At 38.9% G+C, this 15,217-nt stretch overlaps 1 protein-coding gene across 3 annotated transcripts in view; it reads left to right on the forward strand.

Moving 5' to 3' along the window:
• LOC132133269 (transcription initiation factor TFIID subunit 4-like) overlaps positions 1-15,217 on the forward strand; it is a 41,357-nt gene that overhangs the window by 21,655 nt on the left and 4,485 nt on the right. For all 3 annotated transcript variants that reach the window (XM_059546073.1, XM_059546072.1, XM_059546074.1), the window contains exon 13: positions 2,689-2,808. In XM_059546073.1, the coding sequence (XP_059402056.1) occupies positions 2,689-2,808 (120 nt within the window). The remainder of the gene's footprint in view (positions 1-2,688; positions 2,809-15,217) is intronic.

Consider the following 15,217-nt stretch of genomic DNA (forward strand, 5'->3'; position numbering starts at 1 on the left):
TCTTCTCTTCCGGGTTACGGGTTTGGAACGACATGAGGGTGAGTTATTAATGACATCATTTTAATATATAGGTGAACCAACCCTTTAAAAGGGTGTAATTTATTATGACTGAATTATTTCAGCTCTGAAACACTCCGTTTGCTGTTGATCATCTAAACAAATAGTCCTGCCCAAAACTTGCACAATTGGTTTAGAATTTTTTTTTTTATATTATAGTATTTTTTTTAGCATATTTATTAAAAATAATAATAAAAACCCTGGATTTTTTAATTTAATATGCAGATTTGTAAAGTTGTGTAACAGCAATGTAAAGCTATCATTGCTATTACATACTATTTACACATACTTTAAGAAACAGGCAGTTTACAACATATATACTGAGCAGTAAGCAGTATGCTATTATTCCATTCTGAACACAACCGTAGTGATGCCCCCTTTTTTATTATAATGGAAGTGATTGGAGGTTCTCCAATCTGTATTCACAGTGGTGAACAACCGTGTTAAAGCTGAGCAGCAGGTTTTCTGATTGAGGTCAGTCATTAAACACTGATTATGTGGAGCTACACAGCTCTGGATTACAGATGGCATAACTAGGTTCCCCTTTCACTCCTCATCAAATAATCGAATATGAACGCTAGTCAGCGCTCTAGCTGCAGGCGGTGAGAGAAGATCAGCAGTGACACCAAACAGCCCTTGTCCTTCTAGAACCTTCCTTTAAACACTGCATTGTGTTCATACAGGGCCTCCTTACCTCACATTACTTCAGATAGATTCACGCACACCCCACCGTCCGTCTTTTTTATGTGCCCTCGGGCGCATTCACCGTAGCTGTCAGGGCCAGGTGAAAGTTCAGTGCACCAGATCACTGACATGCAGCGGTGGCGCTGGGCGTGTTTACATGTCAGCTCGCCCTCTCCGGGGCAACCATGCGTGTGCATGCAATGTGCACGACTTCCCTTCCGATTAGCATAACCCTGACTTAATTAGCATGTAAACGTTGCCTTGAATTAGCGGTTTGTCAATTTACCCCTCTTCATTATGTTATTTAGTTTGTATTTGTGAAAGGAGGGGCAGGCGGTGCAAATATTTGGATGAATTGTTTCTAGCAGCACAAGTGACAAATTCAGTCAATTAAATGAAAATGTTTTACTCTGTGACAGCATTAAGTCATTACCACAAAAGAAAAATGGTGTTACAATTGTTTTTCTTTCGTACCCCACAGATCTTTCATACCCCCACAGGCTCAAATACCCCTTCTAATCAATCAGTAGATTTTTTCCCTAAATAAATCACAAAATTCAAGATATCATTGAGCATTATTAATAATGTAATTAAAGTTAACAGATATCTGTAGTCTTATCATAATTAAATGTTTTAATATATACTATTGTAATGATACAACCTTCGTAATCATCGGGAAGAAGGAGGCGGGAACTGGCGGACAATCAAATGAAACTTTAATAATCAAAATAAACACAAAACAGCGCATCAGCCCCTCACGGACGACTGACGCGCACAAATAAAAATCAAAACACAAACTAAAACCCAGACCTGGTCCTCTCTCGTCCGTCACTGTCGTCGCTCCGGTTTTATATCCCTCCATCTCTTACGTGGGACTCAAGACCGGCGAGTGTCGCAGGTGTCACTCATCTCCAATCACTCCACCGGCCTCGCTCCTGTTCCCACGTCCCTCGGCCCCGCCCCACTCATCACAATCATTGTTAAAGTTATAAAGTTACTTGCCAGGTGGGTATTTTGACATACTTTGTATGTATTTGCTTGTTCAGGCGGCTTACACTTATATGTGGCTGCCTGTAAAAGAGCTGTACATGGAACACAGTGCGCGAGTACTAAATGTAGTTGTCTTTCAAATGCTTATTAATTGCTTGAATTTTTAAATTAACAAGTCTTAAAAACACATGCAAATGATCAAATTTCATGACGACGCTGCAGTGGCCCTATCGGGCAAGTGACAAATCTGTCTACTGTCCCGAACGTCTTTCTTGCTGGCCCCAGGCCATCGGGCAGTCCTTATTGTCGAGCCCTGACTTCATAACTCCAGCGGCCACTGCGGCTCGGTGAACACACTTTCTAATGGGGCCGTTGATGACACAAAACTGTTCTTGCTGCTAGTGTTTTTTTTTTTTTTTTTTGCGCGAGTTCATGACCACAGTGATGTGAGTGTCAGGGTGAGGAGAGGCAAGGACTCTCTCTGCATTCTGTGCCCGGCAGTGCTCACTCCGAGTGGAGGAACAGAGGGTGCGCAGCCCCCTCCTCATCCACCCCTTCTGGCATGGCTGGCTGTGTCACTGCCTGCTAGGGTGAGATGACTTTACCTGCGGGCTGTGCTTTTTGAAAATCACTCGCTCTCTCATTCCCTCATGGAAAGAAATTGAATTAAGCACCCAGATACGGCGAAAGTTATTTGCTGCATTGAAGCTATGCATGATGTTTGGAGCTTCATTTGCTCTACAGAGCTCTTCAGGGCAGTTTGAAATGAATGTAAAATACACAGCATACAAATATTTGAAAATGATAATTCTAGTAAGGGAATGTGATACACAGTAATACTTATTTGGAAACTTGTTATTCACAGACATACACAATGTATAAATTGTCTGTTTCACGTGAGTGGTTTTGATATTGCGTTCATGCAGTTAATACTGATTGAATGTTCTTGCCATTCAGATGCAGCAGCAGGAACTCGCCCAGATGAGACAGCGGGATGCCAACCTCACAGCCCTAGCCGCCATCGGACCCCGAAAGAAACGCAAGCTTGACTCTCCTGGGGCCTCAGCAGGTGCAGAGGTAAGACCCTTGGGACCTTGTTGGTTCATGTGGGCCAATGCCAAGTGAATTAAAACATGTCAGCTACTGAAGTGTAAGATGTTTCCCTCACAAAGTCTCAAGTAAGGTTTTCTTCAAACCCAACTTATAACCCAACCCAAAAAAAAACTGATAACAAAAGCAAATCTTAAGAATACAAAATTGTCATCATCATTGTCAAGATTTTAAGCTTTTGCTACAGAGGTATTTCTAGTTTTTCAAATGTTCTTGGTTGCTTTAATATTTTTCTTTTTTCATCATTCTTTAATAAAGAGATAAGAGTTCAAAGCCATAAACCAAACTAACCAAGTCTAAAATGGTTCAAATTACAAACATAAAATAGAAGCATGAAATGTAATAAAGACTACAAGATTGTGTACTTTTGTGTGAGAATGAACTACAAATCACTGCAGATGTTCTCAAAAAACAAACTATGGTAAAACTATCGGTGTATTAAAATGTAATATATGTAATGTAAAGTGTATAATGTAGTCAGTTGATTCTAAAAAATAATCTGCATGATGTTTGGAGCTTCATTTGCTCTACAGAGCTCTTCAGGGCAAAATAGAAAAATGTGGTCCTGATGGTACTGACTTTTGTTCTCTAGTTTGTCCTGATTTGTTTTCTGTAAGTTCCTAATGGATGTATCTTTCTTGTCAGGATTTGTGATTAGTCTAGTTTTCATCTGGAATTTAGTTATTATATGATTATTAAATTTTTTTATTTATTTTTTTACAAAGTGAAGTGAAGTGAAGTGAAAGTGACATTTAGCCAAGTATGGTGACCCATACTCAGAATTTGTGCTCTGCATTTAACCTATCCAAAGTGCACACACACAGAGCAGTGAACACACACACACACACACACTGTGAGCACACACCTGGAGCAGTGGGCAGCCATTTATGCTGCGGCGCCCGGGGAGCAGTTGGGGGTTCAATGCCTTGCTCAAGGGCACCTAAGTCGTGGTATTGAAGGTGGAGAGAGAACTGTACATGCACTCCCCCCACCTACAATTCCTGCCGGCCCGGGACTCGAACTCACAACCTTTTGATTGGGAGTCCGACTCTCTAACCATTAGGCCACAAAAAATGTGTCTCTGCCAATAACATTTCTTCTGAGCTTGTGGAAAATTGTCTTCAGAAACCTGACTATTGCACTAATAAGATTAAAATGTATGGCCATAACAAATGCCCCAACCAGTCACATACTCATGCATGAGCAAACCATATTTGTTCTAATTTAGTAAATCAAGCAAGAATCATTTCAGTTCTATGTGAATACTGTGACTTCACATGCTACTGCCTATGGCATATTATCAATAAGAGATGTGTCAGATGCTATCTCACATAAACGATCATTAATACTATCAATGATAAAAGTTTGGGACTGTGTTCTAATGACGCGCCTCATGGCTTAGATCTTTTTTTAATTTTTTGCTTGCATTGCTGCAATCTGCTGCTGTGGAGGGCACTAAATGTCCTTTTATGGAGAGCATAAATAACCAAATAAAAGCATTATTTCTGCTCTATGAATGCACTGCTGACTTCTTTCACTATGGATTACCTTCATAAACCCACATAAGACATAACCAAAACGGATCAGCAAACCTGATGCTTTCGCATATGAATTTTTGGCATTACAGGTACAAGCATTTGTATCTCACACGTTCAGAATGAAGGCAATGAGATGTCTTCTCTCTTCATTTTCCGCCCATCATTTCTGTCTTTCACATTCAACTCAACGTTGCCCTTGGCAGTGCCCCCCTCCCAACATGTGCACAGAAGCTCGCACACACCCCCTCGATGTGGAGCAAAGCGAATGACTTTTCTAAAGGGGTCGGTCCTCGCCCAGGGGTCCGTGGCTGGGCCTGCTCTGAAGGGTCCAGTCAAAGATTTTATCTCCACAGCAATGTGCCTGAAGGGCAGCATGGCCCGAAGCGGGATGCAGCCATGTCATAATGGCTCCACTCATTCTTCCCCCACCTCCGCTTCCTGACAGCAAAATTCATTGTCCTTGCTCACCGTTTCCTTCTAAATAAAAGCTTCCTGCGGTGTCATTTTGTGGGGATCTTCGTTGAGATAAAATACTCAAGTTCTTGTTTGCAGCGGTTGAGGAAGAGGTGCTGTTTTCTGCTTGCCCTTTGTCTGGCTTTGATGCCCTCGAGGAGGTTTGTTGTTTGATTGCTATTCCGTCTGTCTTTGGGTTGATGAAGCATTTAAGCCTGAGGGCAGCCCTGCAAGAATGCTCGAGGGTAGATTAGTCACAAGGGTTAGGTGATGATGAGGAGGTTTCTGAAGGGCGAGTTTTAGGGCATGCTGTAATAAAGGCCGCTGAGTTCCTGTGGGCCTGCATACCAGACTGAGCCTGTGGGCAGATCACACGTGAGGGTTCAGAGTTGAGCAGTCCTGACATGGCCAGCCCATATTAACATGTTCATCCCGGTCCTGAGGCCAGGGGGATGGAAAGGATGATGCATTGAAAAAATATCCATGTGGAAAACGAGGAAGACGAGATGTTTTCATCATGTGTCTGGTGCACTTCTTGTCTTGTTACTAATATAATTCTTGAAGATCGCCATGATTCTTGACCCCAACAAACCATGAGTCTCTTCTCTTCTGCAACATGTTGAATTTACCTTTATGCTTGAGTTGAGAAAAGTGAGCGTTAAGGCCTGTTCCACCAAGGATGGGTTCTAAATTTAAAAGAATAGCACACCACAACAATAACAATAACAATAACGACACATTGGAATTACTTTCAAAAGGATTTTTTCCAGCTGGTGAACGATAAAAACATTGACAGCCAAAAAGAGCCCATCCTGATTTAAAGAGCTTGAGCATTTAAAGTGGCAGACAACAAATGCTTATGAATAAACAATGTTATTGCACGTTGTTGTGGATGCAAATATAGTTACCATTATGATGATTCTTAATGCCAACCAACCACGAGTATCTTATTGTCTCACATGCATTCCGTAAGTGTAACGTGTTGGCTTTAACTTTCAGTTCAAGTCAAGAAAAGCGAGTTTTGGGAGAGGGAAAAATTGAGACGGGAAGCAAGAAGAAATGTATCTCTTGTACAAAAAAAAGGATGGATATAAGGTTGCCCTTCCCTGCAGCAGAATTAACAGGCATCACATGGAAAACAATCTCAGCCCCGGCTATGAAAGAGAGGAGAGGGCCATTAAAAGCAGCCTGAAGGGATGGACTGGACCCAATATCACTAAAGCAAGCTCTCACTCACTGAAGTGAGGGCTCGCTCACAGGCAAAGAACCGTGCAGAGTTCTATAGCCACAATTAAAATCTCCCCCTCTGCCAGATCGGCCAGAGGGCAGAGACTGAATGGGGAGAGGGAGGGGGAAGTGGGGGCAGATATGGAATACCAAAGGCAGATTGAAATGTGTAGCCAGTAATGAGCACTACCAAAGCCGAGCTTTTTGCAGCAGTGGCATGAAGTTTAAACATTACCAGTCATTGAACTGAGAGTGTGCTCTTGTTCAGTATTTGTCATTAAAGGGACAGTTCACCCCAAAAATTAACATCCCATCACTATTTACTCACCTTCATGTTGTTCTAAATCTGTATGACTTTCTTTTTCTGGACCACAAAGACAAATTACAGATAGGGATGCACAGTAGATCAATACTTTTTAAAATGTATTAATGATATCAGTTGATATTGTTAGTTCATTATTTATTATAATTTTCCTAATTTTTACATGGTTAACTTTGTAGTCATCTAACACGCTCCTAAAAGCTTGCAAGAAATTAAGTTTTACATGATAAATTTTTAAATTCTATTTCAAAATAGTAGACTTTTAATATTGGCTTATTGGTATTGACAGAAATGTAATATAATTGTATTCTTAATTTCATAATATCCAGAGCTCTTTTTCATAACAGGGACTGGTGCTGTTCAGCTTATTTTATGTAGTCTTAAGACAAACAATAGCATTATATTTTTATTTTTTTTAGGTAAAAAACTGAAACTTAAGTTATTATGCCCTGAAAGTCTTTGTTCGCAAAATCTTTTTTTTTGTGGTCTTGTTCTATTCAGAATATTTTCAGAATGTAATTTTGTTAACATCTTTTCTCTTAATTGCTTTTTTCATTTAGATGTCTGTTCCTCAGGTTCCCATTAGGCTCCCATTTTCAGTCCCTACATGGCTTCACATTGGCCTACACACATGCTTTATCTCTGTGATTTGTTACCATTGTGTAAAGTTATATCATTAATATAAAATTTGCACAGATTCTCGTTTTCTGTGGCAGATTTTGCCGGTTGATTGGAGCTCCAGTGTTTTTTCGTGCACGGAGATGTGATGAGTCTTGTGTGTGCTATCTATGGGTTATATGCATGTGTTTTGACATGATAAGAAGGAGCATGAAGAGTCTGTTATCAGTTTGTAGGGGTTGCGTGGAATAACGTAATGCCAAAAATTGCCTCTTTCTGACCTCAGGCTACCATTGCAAGAAGAGGAAGGTCTTTGTTAGTGTTTAGGGCTTTGTAAGAGTGATGATGAGTTCTATTTTTCTTAATTTTGTATTGATCAACTCCTGCTTTGACAGGCATTTTTTCATCCAATATATTAAGAGAGGTCTAATTGGGTTTATTTGTTCAACCCAGATAAATCTTAGTGTCAGACTGAAAAGGATTTTAAATTGGAGAGCTATTTGCAGTCTTGTTGCTTTCAGTTTAAATTCGACTGAAGATATATCAGAAATATTATCTTTTTTTAATTTATTTTTTTATTTTTTTATCGGAGCCAGATTTTGCAATGATATTCTTATTGTTTTATGCAATTAATAGTGATTTTATAACTGGAATTTAACCATGAGGTGTTTAATTGTAAATCTGAATATTACTGTTATGTTTCATTGTGGTAAATAAATGCAATAGTAACTTTAGTTATGCACCGCATAATAGAACACTTTGAAGACAATAAACAAAACACAAGCAGTGTGTAGCACTCGATGGACTTACTGTAGTTTGTACAGGGAGTTGACAAAATGGAAAATCCCTTGCAGTATGTAGCTATGATCAAATGAGGAGCAGGGCCTCCAGAACATTTTCAGTTCTTCTTGGAATACTGTTATGAAACTCTTTTTAGAGTGAGAGGAATGGAATATTGCATCACTCTCCATGAGGAAAAGTGCCTTGAAGGATGAAGGAGATGGAATTTTCTATTCCTAATGTGTGCTTGAGAGCTTCACATAATTGTTCGATGATGTTCAGATTGGCAACTTGGTCCGACTATAAATGCATTTGACCTTATCTTGGCTTCAAACGTAACATCTAACTGTAACCTGTCTGGATGTAGGAGAAAAATAAGAAACATGGCTCGTCAGAACATATTTATTTTTTCATATTGCTCTGGGTTTTTGTGTATGTTGTAGGGATGGGCGTATTCATCCTGAAGTATCGATACTGATGCGAGTATCGAAAGTATCGATAAACTAAAAAAATATTGTTACTAAGGTTTTTTATTTAACAAAAAAATTTAATGCATACATTATGCATTGAATTGGACGAATAACTTGTGTTAGTGAATAATTGTGTATGATAGAACTATTTTCCTGCTCATTTAAACACGCAAATGTTGCAAGACAGAACCAATCAATCACAGAAAGCGTTCACTCACTGCTGACACTGTATTCAAACAGGGCTGCGTTTTCCAAAAGTATCATAAAAAAAGCATTGATGCTTTTGGGAATGGCAACCCAGAACGATGCTTTTTAGAGGACAGAAAAAAACATGTTTGAGTTATTTCACAATAAATTGTAGCCTTCCTAGTTTTTGCAATTACATTTATTTAAATGGAACGTTAAAAGTTAATATTGATAATGTTCTCTTCTGTAATGTTAGTATAAGTCATACACTGTCAGAATAAAAAGGTTGCATTTTATGCATGCAACAACCTGTCACTGGCAGTCCCTTATGAAAATCATCGGTTTGGTTGATATGGTTTTACTAAAGTGAACAGTATTTGTAGATTTCTGTAGTTACCTCTACAGTAAACATATTTAAACTGTGTAAACAAAAATATAACTTATTAAGTTGCAATTAAGGCATATTGAATGGTAAAATGTTTCAAATATAATGTTAAGTGGGTATCAATACCCATTTTACTCTTAGTAATTTAATAAAATGAATAATTTAAGCGTTCAGTTTAGAAGTATTGTATTGGTATCGATATTGACTGATACATTCCTGTTCTTTGTTTCCTGGATATTGATCAACTTGTTTGTATAGTCCTCCTTAGCATAGCACAGTTTTCATCTTTTGTACCTTTTACGGCTAATGAAGGTTCTGTGGGGTGTTTGGTGAAACTAACAAGGTGCTCTACATTTAGTTCCAATAATAACATCACAATAGCCCTCAAAGAGGAACGTTCCCAGTCATCAACTCTTTTAGAATGCAAGTGCATGCTTTTTGCTAGCTTATAATGATGCCCCTCTATTTTGCCCACATCAATGAAAAAGCATTCGGCTCCGTCAACAAAGTCAAGCCTTTGGCGCTTTTAAGATGCCCATCTCAGAAATTAATTACCTCCCTTGTTAATCTTCACTAATTAAAATGGTAAGTTTATTGGTTCATGATGGCCGTGGAAGAACAACACTCACCAAGTTCCCTCCAACTGCAAGTTTTGTGAAAGTTGGCTTGAGTTACACCAGTCAGAACAAAGAGGCTTTCTGGATTCATTGGCCCTGATATAGCTATTGATAAGAGTTTCTACCTCCTTTTCTTTCAGTAATTTCACATTTGGTCCCACAAATGGTGACATCCTTTGTTTCTTATGTTTCTTAAGAAAACAGTTGGTTCAAGATTTGCTGCAGAGGTTGCCTACATGTAGACTAATCCATTAGTGTGGATAGGTTATTGGCTTCCTTTCTGCTCCTCAAATGGAAACCCATTAACGGAGGTAATGTGTGCCTCTGGCGAAGCCCACCGGCACGGAGTCAGTGGAGGGTGCATCTCTCATGGAGCAAACACACTCTGGTGTTTAGAAGACTAACAGTCTCCTGAACCGATGAGCTAAATATTTCTTTCACTATCACTTTCTTGCTCTTGTTTTTTTTTTTTTTGAGTTACATTTTTTATGCTTGTCCTTCTTTAACTCTTTTCTTTGTCTTTTACTCTATATATCTCATACTTTCAACTGTTTTCTCTTTCTCTCTCTTTCGCTCTTTTGCTTTCTCCTGGCGCTCTGGCTGACACTGGCTTGGGTACAGAGTCACATTGATCTGTGAAAAGTCCTTCAGGCAATCATGAAATATTAAATTCAAGTCGTACTCTACCACTTCTCTCCTTTCTCTCTCTCTCTATCGCTTCCCATTTCTCCGTGTCCTTCCTTGCATTTAGTTTATTCGCACTCCATTTCATCAGTTGGAACAAGTTACAACCTTGCGTAAGTCACACGTAAGACAGAAATCTGTCTGTTTTTTTTTTAAGCTTAAATGTAAATCCTACTGGAGTTTATTAACCGAAGCACTCTGTCTTATTCAAAGATTCAATAGCGTTTGTTAGTTGATACTATAAGAATTAAAACAAAATGGCTATGATTCTAGTTTTTGATTTCCTTAAAAAAAGAAAAAAAAAGCATTTAAGGAAAAACAGTGCAGATCTCTGTTGATAGCATAAAGAGTAAAAACAGCTGTGGGTTCCGATGGTTATATACATTGTGGTATTGGATCTCATGCATTTACTTTTTTTTTTTTTTACATTTGCGTTTTTCATTTTCCTCCACTCCCAGAGATCTCTGGTTGGTTGTGTAAATAATCTGTTTCATATTACAGCAATGACCCTCTGTGTATGTAGAAGCCGGAGGGGTATTGGCACCATCTCGGCTTATCCTCCTGATTCCCTCAAGCTGTTCAGCTACCATTACAGCTCATACTATTGCCGTTTATACATGTTTATTCTGGATTGAAGCACAAGGAATGCTTTTTGCTATTCGTACTGTAACAGCAGCATTATATTAAGTCCATCCCATTGATAAACAAAATGTCATCTCATTTTGATAGTTGTACAAGACACAAAATCCGTAGTATTGCAGACATTCACCACCCCGTCCACTTTAAAGGAAACATTTTTGTACTCCAAGCTGTGTTTTAAAGACCATTGTGATACAATCTTTGTTGAACTACTTTGTGTTTGCTTAGCATCACCCTCGAGCTCAAAGTGTACCTTGTAGCCATGTAAGATGTTGACAAGTGTTGTTTTTATATATATATATATATATATATATATATATATATATATATATATAGGCAAGGCAACACAATGTGGGACAGCTGTTTGGATTGCAGGCAGATGTAGGCAGAATGTTGGTTCTCCCACAAGTGCTGCCTGAAGCATCCCGGTTCTTTGTGCTGAGAGAGTGAAAGAGGGCAAGAAAGGGATATGCTGATTCTAAAACGTGTGCAGAATAGTTGTGAATCTGCAGCACGGATATTTACCACACAAATTCGACAGACCTATGTTTCCAGGTTATCAAATTAGACACTTCAATTATGCTTAAACTCTGGGGAAAAAAAAAAATAAAAAACTAGTTGGAGAGGTCTGGAGGAGATGTCAACTCCCACAGCCCCGGTGAATCACAGTATGTGACATCTTCTGACATCCTCTGACCTGAGTGTTTGGCATACATGCTGCACTGCATTGCATTCAAGTTTGTCATAGCGATTTCTGAGGCTGATTTAGTCTGAATTGGTGTTCATTGTATTTTTAATGGTTATTAGCAATGATTCTATCAGGTTTGAAAACGTCTTGCATTGATATGTAAATGGTAGATGCCTGGTACATTGACTAAAATGTGTGCTGTATCTAGGTATTGGAGACTTGAGGTGGGTTCTTTTAATTAGTAATTTGGTAAGCTACCACCAAGAACACCCTAGAAACACCACAGCAACCACCAGAATACCCTAGTAACCACATAACATGGTCAAAATCACCCAGAACAGATTGCAAGATTTATATAGTTGTTAGAAGTACTCTAGGAAATTTTAGCATTTAGTTATGTGGTTTTTATTGGCTTTCTGTTTATTTGGATAGTTTTTAGCAACCACACAGCTGTGTTCTAAAAAAAAACAACAACAGCCAGGTCATCCTAGCAACTGCATAGCTACTTGATAAAACCACTCAAAACACCCAAGAAAGGTCATAGCAACCACCCAGAATATTGCTTTTCTTCAGAGAATCCATTGTTTTCTTTTCTTTTTAGATTCATCAGTGGTTGAAGCTATCTTTGTACTGAAGTTTGAGCAAAACAGCCTGTCTGAAACCTATATGAAAATGATTTGTTGGCATTTTGGGTTCAGGATTGATTAAGGGTTTATGGTGGTATCTTCACCAGTTGGACTAGCATGCATACATTATGGTACATTTAGTTCTGTCTGTAGTTAATTACGTAGTGAGGTAATGATGGAACAACTCAAAGCCTCACATGCTTGTGTTTTGGTTGGGGCCGCAGGCCTGGATTTTATCCCAGCTCTACCCCTCAGCTCCCCAACTTTACTGGAGGAAAAGGAACTGCAGTTTTGCCACTGTTTCTCTAATTAAAAAAATCCCCTTCCCCAAAGCAAGATTTTTTTAATTATGTGAAGTGTCAACTAGTTTACAGATTTAATCCATGGTTAATACATACCGAACCACAAACTGGGATTGTGTTGTAAATGGGCTGGAAAAATTACCACAGTCTTCTACTCTTATGTTGTCCTTTTAGACAGCTTTCATAGCACTATCTTACACTTTTTGCAGAAATGGCATAGAAGATCTATCAATGAAATCTTTCTTAATCCTTCAATGAAAAGTTCTTAAAAGAACCTATTTATTTTTCTTTGTGTGAAGAACATTTTAATTATCTAAAGAAGCATTATCTGCTATAAAGAATCATTTGTGCAGTGGAAAGAGTCCATGGATGCTAAAAGTTCTTCATGGAACCATCCATGCCAATAAAGAACCTTTATTTTAAAAAATGTATGCGACCACAACTCTGGATCTTCTTTGAGGAACCATGAAGATGTTGGGGTTGAAGCAGTCGGTTTTGAAACCCAGGCATATGTCTCATGGTTTTATAATTGCACAAGGTTAGATGGTCTTGGATCAAAGTAAAAGACTGCCATCAAAAAGCTGGCTAGTATAGGGTTAAAGTGAAGCAGAGCAGGGTTGAGTAGCCCCGGGCGGCAGTTATGCAGAGACTGGGCTATGTTCGTGCAGAGGCGAGTCATTTCCCCAAACGCTAGAGACACACAGCACCCTCAGGCACTCTCTAACCTTTAGAGGCCAGAAGTGCTCACAGTCGTTTGGAGGAATAAGGTGGAGTAATAAGGTTTTTTCCCTCTCCATTTTGTCTGGAGAGGGTTTTCTCTGTGGTGGTTTGGTCACTTTAAGTTGAAGGGCTTCTCAATTCTAGGGTAGCTTTGGAGCAGTGCTGCTTCTCACATGACCTGTGCTTGTTTTGAAGATTTTTAAGACCTTTACGTCTGGTTGAAGGATATGTTTCATGCCGCTCTGCTCAATTCATGGCTTTCAGAAACCTACAAGTGTAAGCTGCTTCATCTCTTCAGGGTATGGAGTCAGTTCCTCTGGAGGTGTTTGCTGTCCTACACACAGTGAACACACACAAACACAACTCAAGGGTTTATAACACACTTTAACCCTAATGACACTCGAAAAGATAGCTTGTGTACCCTACACATTCCACTCCACAGCTAATGTGGTTCAAAAAAAGACATTTCTCTCGATGCCTGGGGCACGTTAATGCTCACATCTGTAATATATTCATCCATATCTTTACACATTTATGCAGGCTTAACAAGCTCCATCTCTAACTCACCACTAGGATAGTGGCAAAATGCCCTGAGCGTGTTCACCCACACATGCTAACTGTGAAACGCAGTCTTCCTGTACTGCAATGTCGACTTGAGCAAGTAGACCTGTCTCTTACTAAAGGCTAGAGTGTTTAGGTGGTTACATATTGGATTTTTACTTTTAAAAATGGATTATTTTACTGGTAATGTCTGTTTTGCTTTTCGTTAATATTTTATTATGGTTCAATGAGTGTCCATGAAAAAAAAAACTTCATAAAAAATTAGTTTTTAAAGCAGGTTGCAAGTTCTTAGAAATGTACTGTGTATTCATTTTAGTTTCAATTTAATGATTCATAATATGTCATGTGGTGTAACGGTCACGTAAAAAGTAAATGTCATGTCTTTAGTATCTTAATCATCTTAATATCTTAATTATTTTTCAGTTTTAAGTGTTTTTAAAGATAAAAAGTATGTTTTGAAAATGTCATGAATTATTCATTTATAAATATCAAATAAATTTCATTTAGAATGGCAAAAAATGTTCTTTATAGCAGAAGTGTATTTGAGTCATTAATTTCATTTAGAAGAACTTGTAATATTGAAAATATGAACTTCGTGTCACTGACTCATTTATTTGAAATCACTAAATGCAGCAGGTTTGTTTTTAAGACAGGCACACATATGGCACCCAATGCTCTGCATTGATTTCAGGTGTATTTAAGTGTGTGCAATATGTAACCAGAGGCTTACTATCACTTGATCACTTGTAGTACACTTCCTGGAACGGCCTCTTCTGGGTGTGGCTGTGAGTGAAAATTTTGGCATTCATTTTTTATTTCAGTTTTGCATTTCATTCCTCCCTTAAAGTGCTCCTGACAATTTTTTATATTGGCTTAACATTAACAACATACAAGACCACGCACAAACCTGCCCGCATAAACTTGTTGTGAGTTTTGCCAGCCCTGGGTGTGTGTGAGAGTCAAAATCATCCAAGGTGTGTAAGAGCATTCATGAGGGAGATCTAGATCCCACAAAGCTGCAGGTTGTTTCTGTAGGGTGTGGTGTGGTTTGTGCCCAGAGGCCTTCTTACACCTTCTCATGTATACTTAGTATTCAGTGAAGGCTGGAGACCCTAACCTCATTCCAGCCGACTGATGTCACGCTATAGACCCCCTGTACGGCTGATGAATACGATACATATGCCATCTTTCTCATTCTTCCTGTAAATTAGATGGAAGGTCTTTTCCCTCGAGGTTGACTGTGTAAATAATCTTAATGTGGTGATGGCTGGTTGTAAGCCCTCTGTTTTTTGTCTTGCCTTGTAATATAGAAGTGTAGATTTATTTTAATGGTCTGATCACACTCTTTTGCACACTCATTTGTTGGAGTGGAGTCTGAAGATGAAGTAGATCAAAAGTCTGCTGCCAGGGGCGAGAGGTGTGGTTCTCTAGCCTCCAGCTGAGAACAGATGATCACATGTTGTGCAGGTGTGCTGACAAACACACAAAAGCACAAAACCAGAGGATCTTTGAGATCAAACCAAAGTTGGGCTGGCTTGTCTCTGATTTAGGTAGCACAAA

The sequence above is a fragment of the Carassius carassius genome, chromosome 50, assembly GCF_963082965.1.
Source record: "Carassius carassius chromosome 50, fCarCar2.1, whole genome shotgun sequence".
Classification (NCBI taxonomy): Eukaryota; Metazoa; Chordata; class Actinopteri; order Cypriniformes; family Cyprinidae; genus Carassius; species Carassius carassius.